This window comes from Vicugna pacos, chromosome 2 (assembly GCF_048564905.1).
Source record: "Vicugna pacos chromosome 2, VicPac4, whole genome shotgun sequence".
Taxonomy (NCBI): Eukaryota; Metazoa; Chordata; class Mammalia; order Artiodactyla; family Camelidae; genus Vicugna; species Vicugna pacos.
The window spans coordinates 94761014-94774160 of record NC_132988.1 but is presented as its reverse complement, the minus strand read 5'-3'; the positions used below and the strand labels follow the sequence as shown (position 1 = coordinate 94774160).

The window sequence follows — 13147 nt, the reverse complement described above, 5'->3', positions numbered from 1 at the left end:
AATATGGAGAAGAATATTGAGGTAAGCCCCAAACCATCCCCAGTTAAGTATGCCAGGAGTGAAGGCAGTAGCTGATAAATGTAGATGTCAAAAAACATGACACCTCAAGAAACCAGTTTCACACAGTGGTCTGAGGGCACTTGCATACGTTTATTTAATTGGCTTTCGTTGTTCCTTCTTCATTTGATTCCCTGATCCTCTAGGGAAATTTAAGTTATTTTCTAAACCCCACAGGATATTTCAGCATAAACTGTTGCCAAGTAAATGAATGTTTGAAGACCATCATCAGCAATACTCTATAAATGTTACTTTCTTGGTTGGCACTCCTCCTGTTTTATTTCCTAGAAGATCATAAAAATAAATGAGGAAGAAACAACTTAAGACAATTAAATAGTAACATATGAGCACCTCCCCTTTAACTGTGTCTTCTCTAAAGAGGATATTGAAGGGATGATTTTGTTATGACATTTGTATCAAAACTCAAGAGGGAAACACATGTTACATTAAGAAAGCCCAACAAATAAATCCTGTCTAGATTCACATTGTTGTGTCACTTGGGCGAGTTCACATCACTTTCAGGGGATTAAGGAGAGGAAATGAGATACTGTCTGTTAAGTGCCTGTCAGACTAAGGCACATAGTAGATCTTCAAATAACAACAGTTCTCTTGCTTTTAAGTATTGGGTTTCCTTTGATGATTTTAAGACTAATCTCTCGCTTTTATGTTTCCATAGATGCAGCCCTCTGGCAATGCTGAGAATGAGAAGACCTGGCAAGAGATATCAGATGAGATCAAGAAGATATTTAAGGTTGCTGTAAAACTGTTGCATGAAAAGGGGAAAATGAAACACAGCCAAGCCAAGAGATATCTGTTCTCAGGTAATTTTTACACATCCTCAGTAAACTAAGGAATAGCTCAATAATAGAGGCATTCACTCCTTCCCTTTTATGGTTCTGCAAATTTAATTGCATTTACTGCCTGGTGAAACTTAATTTTTCTAAAATGGTTCCATCTCCTGGAGAGACAAGTGTTCTTTGGTTTTAACTCAAAGGTAAGCCTTCACTTAACTCGACGACATCTCCAGAAAATGGGACTTTATAAGAAGTCAGAGGAGGCTGGATATAATAGACCAGACTCTGCCACTGTTTCTCAGTTGAGCTGTTCATTCATTCATTCACTCAGTCGCTCATTCAGCAAACATTTATTGAGTGCACCCTGTGTGTCAGGCACTGAGGCTACAACAATGACCAAGAAAGCAAGGTCTCTACTCCCTTGGAACTAATTTTTTTTTTTTAGTGGGAGGAAATAAATGATAGGCAAGTAATAAAATAAATGAACAATATCATTTCATGGGCCTAAAAACAATCACAATACACTTATCTGTGGGACTCCATGATTCATGTCTTCCATCCTCCACTAGACTGTCAGCTTCCTATTGGCTTTTTCTCTCAGCATCCTCTGTTTTCTCTCCACTGTATCCTAAGCAACTAGCAGTGTGCCTGGCACATAGTAGATGCTCATCTAAGACCAACTGGATGAAGGAACGCAGGAGGGGAGGCAGCCAGTTTGAAAAGACTCCTTGCCTTAAAATTCATTTCCATTGATTTAATTGTTTTATTTTTATTTTTCTTCCCTAAAATCACAAGTAAGTGATGTTATTACTACTGATCCAATTTTAAATGTTCTTATGGGATCTCAGATGATTTAGAATGTATATTTACTTTTATGTGAGCATAGGTATTGTAAGACCCAATGTGGTTTCTTAGAAGAAATAAAGTTACACACTAAGTCATTTTTCAGAACTTACTCTGATGGGTATAATGGGATTTAACAGTGACATGGATAATGGATAAATAGAATCAGCACATGGCTATATTTTGAACACGCTTTTATTTACACATCTCTCTCTGGGGTGCAATGTATCTGAAACAAAATGGTGAACCCACATTGTAAAGAAGAGGCTGAACAAGGAAAGCAAACTAGATACATCATTTGGCCTCTTCCTCATTCTTTCCTGGCCCCGGTTTGTTCCTGCTCTTCACTCTTAGAACCCCTGAAGTCTGAGAGCGAAGCTAAGCAGGAACTTAAAAGAATCAACTATAAACTTGGTTTCCTTTCTTTCTTGTGCTTATGTTCAACCTCTCTCTTGGGTTGGGGAGGAAATTAAACAATTTTATTTAAACCCCTTGTCTGAGTTCCAGGCTGTTTAGGAAAAGACAAATAGGAAATTAAGGAATTAAGAGATTATTTTATAGATGACTCTGCTACACACTATAAGCAAAATAAACTACCACTGGTGACTTGAGAGTTACGTCCCAGGAGTGGAGATGCCTTGCTTCTTTGTTCTAGGCAATAAACTCCTTGTAATATTTTCTTCCAGCCATAGAAGACGAGTTTGACTTTGCTCTAGGAAAGCAAACTCCAGCATTTCTAAAGAAGTGTGTTTGCTACATTAGGAAAATTGCTAACATTGAGCGTTTCGTGAAAATCCCAGAGATGGGAAAATACATGGATATAACAGGAGCAGAACCAAGGATTATTCGGGACCCAGAAGCCCAAGAGAAGCTGGTAAAACTCAGGGATGAATTTATTCCTACCATCGTTGCATCATCCAATCTGAGAGTGTACACATCTGTTACTCATTGTGACATGAAACTAGGCTACTCCCAAGAAATAGAAAATCATTACATAGAAGGACTCGGTAAACAATTTTATGAGGACATGATTGACATAATTCAGGCAACAGTGCAACAGAACTTTGACACGGAAACTGATACACTCTACGATGAAATCCTTCAGCATTCATCATTATGTAAAACATACGCCTCCTTCTATGAGTACAAATGTGAATCTCTAAACATAGTGCATAAGTACATTCTTCCAAGCAAGACCGGGCACATCAACCCTCTTATTATATATGGTGGACCATGCACGGGGAAGACCCTTCTGCTCGCCGAAGTAGCAAAGAAGGTAAAAGCCTATCCTTTTATGAGTATTTTTGTAAAAACTTCTACTTTGGGGAAAAGATCAATTGGTCAAATTCACTTCCATTTTCTGTGCTTACTATCTGAATTGGTCTTTTGGGAATGGATATTTCAGCATTTCTCTTTTGCTGGGCTAACAGTTACGCTGAAAGAACGGGACTCACGGGGTGCCATTCTAGAACAGCTTTATTTTGTCTCTCACTGTTCACACTCGTGTTGTGGGGCTAGTTCTCATTTGGATGGAAACTAGGGCAGATCTCACAACTCTTCTCTTCCCTCTGAGCAAAGACAAGCCCTCCAGTCACTTCTGGACACTAAATCCATCTCAGTTCAGCAATGAGTACGTCCTGTCTAAGATGATGATGAAAACTTCAGTCTGCATCTCCCCCTCCGCCAGCTGAAGTCTACCACACGCAAGGCATCTTCAGTGGGAAATACGGACATGGCCATCGTCTCCTTTCTTTCACCACACAGCCCTTCTTCCCCCTGTTCCTAACCCTGACCACACTTCTGACTCCTAGAGGGTTGTGGTTTAGGGGATGTAGGAAAGGTAGGGTGGCAGGACACTCCTAAATGACCAGTACTGTTCTGACCTGGGCTCTGTACTCTCATCTTGGCAGGTGTTTAAAACTTCCTCCCATTTCTTCTGAGCCCTTTTCATAGTTTCCCAAAGGTCCTTTCCCTCCTACATCCCCACTCCCTGCCTCTCTGGTCCTCACTGAGCATCCCTCACCTGTGGTTCCCTAGATACAGGGAACTGCACTGTCTTCCAGCCGGTCACCTCTGCGGCTCCTATACATCCTGAGACACATTTCTGGTATCTTTCTGCCAAGAGCCTCTCCACAACCTAGCAAACTCCCTTAGACAGGACCTGGGAAAAACAGAACCAACAGAAATCATTGTCAGCTCATGTTAGCCAGTGGCCCACATCCGAAACCTGGGAAACACTCAGCATTTTTTGACTCTGAGAAACTTCAGTTCCATACAGCAGTTCTCTCATCACTCCTCCATTGGAGCAGCTAGCCAGCCTCAGTCACTCAACCTCCGTATTTCTCAGATGTCATCAGACACATATGGCCATGTCTCCCAAGCCCTAGGCGACATCCCCTAAGTGGTGCATTGCAGCCCCTTCCCTAGGCTGGAAGTGAGGGGTGCGCATCTCTCAGCCCTCCCCTTTGGGAGTGTGGTGGTGACAGATATGACCCATGGCATTCTCATCTCCCACTTTTTTCTGGAGGTGGGTAGTCAGCCAAAGGCAGCAAAACTGGTTTTCACAACTCCCTTTCAAGGTGTGCATGATGGCCCAGAGCTCCACTCTGGAGTGTGCTATCTATTGTCTTCGGACCTCAGTCTAAACTGGATGAAACTAGTCCCTGTTTTAACCTCCTGGTACACTTGATGTCCAAATCTGATAGTTTATATTATCCTGACGTTACCTTGGAATCTCTATATTGTTCTTCCTGTGGTTACTCTCTTAAGAACAGAGCTTTCTTTAACTCTGTGAACAGTCTCATGATCCATCACATGCTGCACCATCTCGGGTAGGTCATCTTGAGGACAAGAGCAGGGACAGTGTGTTGCACCTTTTGTGGTGATTAGGTTCCAAAGCAAGGTCACAGGTGACAATCAGACATATCAAACTTACTCTTAAAAAGTCCTCAGGAAGGTCCATTTACCATTTCTTAATCTGCCAAGCCCAGGTGCTGGTTTCTTCTTGTGTTAGGACACGCAGCTCTCGCTTTAACTGAACACCTGATGAAATGGCAGGCTTACATCTAGGAGCCACACTGCATCAAATAAATGTATGTGTGTGTGTGTGCATATGTGTGTCTGTCTTTGAACACTGCTTTGTACGTGTATCCTCAAACGTTACAATTTTTCGGAGTTAACAAGATAGTGACGTTACAAGCAGCCCATGGGAACTGAAATCAAATGGGAAGACATCCATGTGTTGATTTCACACTCACTCTGAGGCCTCTTCCTTGTGGAGGAGGTAGAGGGACAGTGTGCATGTGATGCAGCCCCACATGTCTAGCACAGGAGGCAGTCACATGACGTGTGCTGATCTGCCTGTACACAGAAGCGATCCCTGTGGGCAGAACGTGGTGACAGTTAATCAACTTGAAAAATGGCTTTCTGAGTTCTTGCTGTTCTGGATATAAGCCATGCCTATTTCTAGGTCCCTTGTCTCTGCTCTGCTTGCCTCTCTCCTGGGGAACTTCTACCCCCTGCCCCCATCTCCTCCTACTTGCCGCCACCTCCACCAACAACACCCTGTCCTCTTGTGACCTCATGTTCTGTGTGAGGATGGAGACAGGCATCTTGTGTTCATCTCTAGGTTATCTCCCTTGCAGCCGACATTTCCTTGGACATGAGCTAATGATGGCAGGGCCATTCTTTATAGACATCACACATGCCACCACACGTGATTGGGAGGAGGGAGGACAATGCAAATAATCATCATAAGCCATCCAAGTAGGGCCAAACAAATTGTGTTCTCTTTCTGATTTGCCAGCAAAAGATGCTGTAAAGTGGCAGGATTACCTTCCTCCAAGTCAGCAGCAAAAGCTGGGGCTGATCACCGACCACGAGTTGCTTATTTTCCTTAACAGCTCGTTCTGAAACTGACGTCCCTGAATTTTTTCTGAACATATTCTAACTTCAACCTGAACTATTTCTGAAGGAACCAAGTTTCATAAACTGACTTTCTAATGTATTAAATAACATGTCCTTTCCTAAGGAGCATCCTTGGTGAATTGCAAGCGTTACTGAAAGACGTTGTCTCCCTAAAAATACGTTTTGGAGTGTTTTATACTTTGATCATATCCCTTTTTGTCCTTGCACTTCCAGACAGAAAGATACTAAACTTAATTCAGCCCCCTCTTCGTATATTTTCTCTCTTTAACTCTACAATTAAAAGGGAGAAAGAGAGGGAGAGAGAATGGGAAAGAGAGGGCCTTATGTGATCTCAATTAAGGGACATATTTGATTGATATACTGTGTAGATCATTACTTAATCTTTTCATTAAATAAATACTTACTAAGCACCTACCATGTGCCAACAACTGTGCCAGGAAATGAAAATTCAGTAACGAAAAACTAACCATATTAGATACTCAGATTTACAGTTTGTGAAATGCTTTGTGACTTTTAGAACACCAGCTAAATGCTGCCTTATGATTGACTAGCACTGTCATCACCGCTCTATTGCCTTCGGTAGAGTGGCCCTGAGGATCTCACCTATGAGCTTTGCGACAGCTCTTCGACCATCTCAGGTTTCCCCACTTCCCAGTTCTAGGCTACTTTCTGTATGGTCAGGGTTACCAGAAGTCTGATCTGTGCCGACAGGAGGCGTTGCTGCATGTGACCGCATGACTCTATGTCACCATTCTAAACTCGGCCTTTATGTTTTAGGCTTATGGCTGGCTACATGAAGACACAGGACCAGAATCGGACCCAGTCGTAGTCGTGCGATTTCTAGGAACCACAGACATGAGTACTGATCTCAGGACTCTCCTCGTAAGTGTTTGTGAACAGTTGGCAGTTAACTACCGGTGCCTGGTTCAGAGCTACCCCAAGAAGATCCATGACCTCCGTGACTTATTTATCAACCTTCTGAATGAGTCTTCGCTGCAGAGGCCTCTCGTGGTGATATTCGATGCCCTGGAGCAACTGTCGGACAGCGACGAGGCCAGGAAGCTCTGGTGGCTCCCGGCTCACCTTCCCCGCTTCGTCCGGATCGTCCTCTCCACGCTGCCCAACAAACACGGGATCCTGCAGAAGCTACGGTGCCTTATCCATGCAGAAGACAACTACATCGAGCTGGTTCCGCGGGACAGGAAGATGTGCAGCCAGGTGCTCAAACACCAGCTGCTGCGGGTCAAGAGGAAGGTCACGTCAGGCCAGCAGATTTACGTGAACAATGCCTTCTCCAAGTGCACGCTGCCCATGTTTGTGAACCTGACCTTCAGGGAGGTGAGACATTGGCGATCTCACAGAGACGTCGATGAGTCCTCGCTCTCTGTCACCGTCCATGAAAGCATAGAGCAGCTCTTCTGGTCCTTGGAAAAGAAATGTGGGCAGAAACTAGTCTGCCGGGCTCTTGGTTACATCACCATGGCCAAAATGGGTTTGAGTGAAATGGAGCTGGAGGATGTGTTGGCCCTCGACAACACGGTCATGAATGAGCTCAGTGAGTGTGCCAGGCCCAGCAATCCTCTGAGAGTACCCTATCTGTATATCGCCAGGCTCAAGGAGGGGCTCAGCGGGTACTTAATTGAGAGACACGTAAAGAACGTCACCCTCCTGGTCTGGGCCAACAGACACCTGCAGCTCATAGCCCAGAAGCGGTATCTGCAGGACGGTGGTGACCTGCGTGAAATGCACACCATCCTTGCAGACTACTTTCTGGGCGTCTGGTCAGGGGGCAGGAGAAAAGCTTTCTGCCTTGAAGACCCCTACTTGAATGGCTGCCTTGACTTGGAGAGCAGAAGCCTGCTGGAGGAGGAGAAGCACTTCATGGAGCAGGCTTCCTTCGACAGGCAGGCCCCTGACCAGCCCTGGGTTTTCCAGTGTAACCCGTTGGAGCCCGACATCTTTTTCGTCAACCATCGGAAAATGTGTGAGCTCCTGTACCACCTGACGAGGTGCGGGAAGACAGATGACTTGCTCTACGGCATCATCATGAACTTCAGCTGGCTCTACACCATGACCAAGATCGGCCAGTTCGACAAAGTACTCTCCGACATCGAGCTGGCTTACAACTACTCGCAGGAGAAGGAGCTGAAGTTTCTGGCAAGCACCCTCCGCAGCATCAAAACGAAGGTCGTTGCGTTCCCCGGCTCCCTTTCCGCCGAGCTTCAGCAAAGACTGCTGCCTGTTGTAAGTTCCCTGCCTAAACTCAGACACCTTCTTTTAGAATGTGACAAAGACGGCCCCAAATATTGCTCCATCGTGCCATTACATTCATCCATGGACGTGACCTACAGCCCAGAGCGTCTTCCCTTGTCATCTAGTCACCTGCATGTCACCGAGATTCTGCCCACCTCTAACCCCAGTACAGTCCTCACAGCTTTAGAAAATGGTTCCATCAGCACGTGGGACGTAGAAACACGTCAACTACTCAGGCAAATCACGACAGCCCAGTCTGTCATCCTGGGCATGAAACTCACCAGTGACGAAAAGTATCTTGTGGTGGCTACAACAAATAACACCTTGTTGGTTTATGATAATGTAAATTCTTGCCTCCTGTCTGAAGTGGAAATCAAAGGGACCAAACATGGAAGTGGCTCCACCTACATCAATGGATTTACACTGTCCGTCAAACACGCCCTCGCCTGGCTCGAAGCCAGCAAAGACGTCACTGTCATCGACCTGCTCTACGGATGGCCCCTTTACCAGTTCCACTGCTGGTATGAAGTGACCTGTGTCCAGTGCTCGCTGGATGGCGCCTATGCCTTCTGTGGACAGTATCTGAACACCACCACCATATTTCATTTAGGGAGTGGAGAAAAGTTATGTACGGTGACATCTGAATTTTCGGGTGGGTTTGTGAAGTTCCTTCTTATCTTGGACACGGCTCAAGAAATGGTAATGGTAGACAGTGAGGGAAGCCTCTCTGTTTGGAACACTGAGGACATCTCCAACCCTCAGCTGACTGATGACTTTGACTGCCGAAGAGAAGATAGTGAGGTGGTCAGCATTGAACTTTCAGAGGACCAGAGTGCAGTTCTGATCTGTAAAGCCCTCAGCATTGAGCTCTTAGATACTGGCATGTGGAAGGTGGCCGAAAAGTTCAGAGCTAAGCACAACGAACGCTTTATATCAGCCGTGCTGTCCAAGAACGGGGACTGCATCATCGCGACCATGGAAAATACCTCAGCCGTGTTTTTTTGGAGGCGGGACACGGGACAATGTATGGCGAGCTTACAGGAGATCTCAGGAACCATAGTCAAGCTGGTGAAATCGAGTCACCACAACATGCTGCTCTCTTTGTCGACCAGTGGGGTTCTTTCTATCTGGGACATAGATATCATCACAGCCATGTCAAACATAGATAAGACTGGAAAACCCATCCAAAGTCTGGTGTTGCCTGCTAGGGGGGAAATCATTTACTCCCTGGATGGCTCTGATTGTGTTCATAAATGGAACTTCAGCAGTGGGTTCCTTGAAGCAGTATTTAAGCACGAAGGGATAGTTGAACACTGTGTGTTGACGTCCTCAGGAGACGTAATGGTGACAGCGGATGACAAGAGCAGCCAGTACGTCTGGCACACCAGCAGTGGGGAAAACCTCTTCCGCATTAATGGGCAGAGGATATCTCAGCTGCTAATCACACACAATGACCAGTTCGTGGTCTCTCTCTGTGAGGAAAACGCCTCCAGGGTTTGGAGACTGGCCACGGGCCACAGGGTGTGCAACATTCTGACCACTCTGCAGAACGCCTTTATAACCTCTGCAAACACCTTCGTGGTGGGGATGACCAAAAGCAAGGTGCTGGCAGTCAGCCTTTGGACAGGAAGCATCACCAAGAAATTTTGCTGTGAAGACGGCACCACCATTGTGAATTTTAAATTGATCCCCGACTGTCCAGACATCATCGTGTTTATCACATCGGCCGAGACGGTGAATATCTGGAGTCTGACAGAAGAAGTCATCTGTCGCCGTGTGCAACTGCCAAACAACTTCCTGAAAAATCTAGAGGATTTTGAAATCTCCCCGAATGGAAAGCTAGGCATTATTTCCAGGGGAGACGAAAACATCAACGTGCTAGACTTACACAGCGGTAAGTTACGGGTGGTTCACGCCTCTGGGGTCATCTGGAGGCAGAGGCTGTCTCGAGACGGTCGCTACCTGGTATACATTTGTTTCCGAAACGGGGAGGAAGAGGATGAAAACGGTGCGCTATCCAGTTTGATTGTCATGAGACTGGCCGACGGCAAAAATATCGGTGCTTGCTCTCTTTACAAAACACCAACTTTTCTCGCCCTGTCCCAGAGGCACCTGAACATCATTGTAGGTTTTGACGACGGGAGCGTAGGGATATACACCGTGGTGGACCGCGTGGATGCCGCGCTGAAAATTAAAATCGCCACTTCAAATAGTAGGCAGATCTTCAACAGCACGACGCAGGCATCCAGGCCGAAGTGCCATCGTTACTGTTTCAAAGTGTCTGTGGATTGCCTGTGGAGAGAGTCTACTGAGGTCTTTGCAAGAGACAGTCCCATCACAGTGAGTGACTCCACGGAGCCCAACGAGGCCACGCCCTCCAGGAAACACAACTCTTGCTACGACCGGGTGTGCTCCGCCCTGGAATCCAGGGGCCCCGGCTATGCCCCTGACAACTGACAAATGTTTTTCCTGCTCACATATATAAAGAAAGAAAAATCTTCTGTATCGCAGATGATAAACCAGTCATTCTTAAAAAACAGGAAAGATGCTAGAGGTCCAGTATTAATTATTAGTGTGCTCATGAAATGTACAGATGCGTGAAATTGCGTTTAGGTTTTGTTGTTTTTTTTTTTTTTTTGGTCAAAGCTTATCCAGGAATAAAGTCTTGACAGAGAATTTCTAGAAATCACATTTACATGGCTACGTCACCTGGAAGTTAGAGGGTAGTTTTGAAATTAACTGTGCGGGAAGAAGCATCTTAACTCATCCCATTATGCAGATGAGAGAGGAGCGAGCTACATACGGACCATTTGGACTGGAGCTAGCTCTACAGGAAATGATCGAAATTGTGAAATTGCTGCTTGACTTCAAATGATTGTGTGGATCACTAAACACAGCCTTAATCTCTCCTTACATTTTACGATCCTGACAACTGTGTAAATCCAGTCTGCAGAGGGAAGGTCTAAAGGTGCAAAATAACGTAACAAAATGGCCCAGGTGTGCCCGCAGTTTCCCGAGAGAAAGGACGTGAAGGGCGAGGCCGCAGGCTGGACTGGGACAAGAGCTCCCTACCACTGTCACAGGGCTATTGAACATGCAGCCGTCTTCTTTCAGATACAGTTGTGACAACTGCATGCAAGGGTTTCTGTATAACAGAACATCCGGTTTTTAACCTATTTCCTGGGCTGCAAAAGAACACTTTTAATAAGAAACCACAATCTTTTCATGTCTTTTTGAAATGCCCATTTGTGCTGGGTGTAAAGAAGAGTTGCAGGAAAGGGCATTACAGATTCAGTCAAAACACCTGTTCATTTCTGTCATTGTACTAACAACAGTCTGTGCAATAGAAATCGGTTGTTCAGAAGCGTAAATTATTTCCTAGGCCCCTGCAGTAAATCTTAGTAGAAGGAAAGCTTTCTTGACTTGCCATCTATGGAATACGGATGACATCTGCCTTACTCTCATTCCTCCTCTGTCCTGTGTAAAACGCAGATAGATGACCAAATACTCTGGGACAAACTGAATATTCCTGTCTTTGTGCTAAAATATTCCACAGATCTTAAGGGTGTCCAAAGGCTCTTATTGTCCCTGTGTGAAATTACTGTCTTACTTCTACTCACTCTATGTGTACATCCTTCTTGATCTGTCTCCCTTTCTGCCTAAGGACTCTTCGGAGCCTTTCATAGTCTTATCTGTTTCAAAGCAGAAGCTGTGAAATGGTATTCGATGTTTTTTAAAAGCTACTTTACCTATTTAGAAGAAAATATTACATCCCAAAAGGGGAACGTGATTTTCTTCCTTCCATATTCTCCTCATGGCATGTCCCTGGATAACTCTCCAAAGGGTGTCAGTAGTGATGGTTTGGTTTGGTTTGGTTTGGTTTGAAAGGGCCAGTGGTGACTTGTGTAGGCAGAATAATGAACAAGGAACTGACTTGCTTTCAGTCCAGCTCCACCTTGAACTCATCAACTATCCGTAGGTAGATCCTTAACCTCCCAAATGTATTGTTTTTGTAAACTGCAGAATAAAGGTAGTGATAGCTTCTGCTGTTGCCCTCATAGGGATGTTGGGGAGAAACATGAGAAAAAAGGAGCATGACATCTTAATTGTTAATGCTAATGGAAGAAACAAAGTGATCTAACCTATAGGGAATCCAAGTCAACTGTATTTCACTTTGGAAAGCAATTTGACACATAAGCATACAGAGATGTGATTCAGATATAAACACCCCACTTGTTGGTGAAAGACTTTTTCAGTATGTTCCTCCTGGCCTAGCTACCAGCCGGGGAGGTGGAAGCTCAGAGAAGGCTCAGCCCATGTACAGATCACCTGGAGTAGATTGTATGAATCAGTGCTTTTTTTAGCTCTTCGAGGCAACACATTCTTATTCTTGTCCTTATCAGTTGGACCTCTGTGCTACACATTTCTCAGATAATATGCCTAGGTGGATTAAATGTAGTGTGTGAATGTTCTATGTAACAGCCAATAGAGTTTAACAAGTGACTTGAATGATTTTTTCCTAACTTGTTTGCAACTGATAGCTCATATTGAATGTTTTTATGTAAACTTTGTATTGTTGGGAAGAATTGCCCAATCAGAGATTTATATTTTCATAAATGTTACATTTAGTTAAATTTTGTTACAGAGTTGTTACACTAGAAAATTATTGCAGTCTTCAAACAATGTACAGTCTTGTGTATGTATTGTTTGTATGAATAAAAGATAAATGGCTTAGATTTGCATGGTGTTTGTTTTTCTCCTCCAACTTTGGCAGATGTAGTTAAGAGATCTTCAGTAAAAATAACAATAATTATTCCTGTACATGAAGCATTTTTTTGGAGCTTTGCGTGTATTAAGCCACGCAATCTTCACAGCAGCCATATGAGGTAGGTACTGTATTCCAAATGTACAGATGAAGAAACTAAAAACAGAGGAACAGATGGACAGGATTTCAATACACCACCAATGTCTTTTTTGTTAACTTCTGAAAGCACATAAAAATAAAGCTTTGAGCACCCAGTAGGCACTTAACTGATAATGACCTTTAAGATATTTTCTAACTTGCAGATTAGAGACCAGGCAAGGCTCTAAAGCTCACTGGAGGGCTTTGCAAACTCCCAGGGTTTTCAGGTATAACTGCAATAGCTGAAGTATTCATTCAGCAAATATTTACTTGGTCAATGCATTTTGCCAGGAATACAGAGGTTGATAAAATAGGTTATACCTTCTAGGATATCACAGTCTTATAACAGGAAACAGGACACAAGCTCTCT

General features: G+C 44.4%; 1 protein-coding gene across 1 annotated transcript in view; it reads left to right on the top strand.

The window, feature by feature from the left end:
• NWD2 (NACHT and WD repeat domain containing 2) overlaps positions 1 to 12608 on the top strand; it is a 163343-nt gene extending 150735 nt beyond the window's left edge. The window contains exons 5-7 of the mRNA XM_072945334.1: positions 734 to 878; positions 2381 to 2970; positions 6399 to 12608. Of these exons, the coding sequence (XP_072801435.1) occupies positions 734 to 878; positions 2381 to 2970; positions 6399 to 10331 (4668 nt within the window). The 3' untranslated portion in view covers positions 10332 to 12608. The remainder of the gene's footprint in view (positions 1 to 733; positions 879 to 2380; positions 2971 to 6398) is intronic.
• The last annotated feature ends 539 nt before the right edge of the window (positions 12609 to 13147 follow it).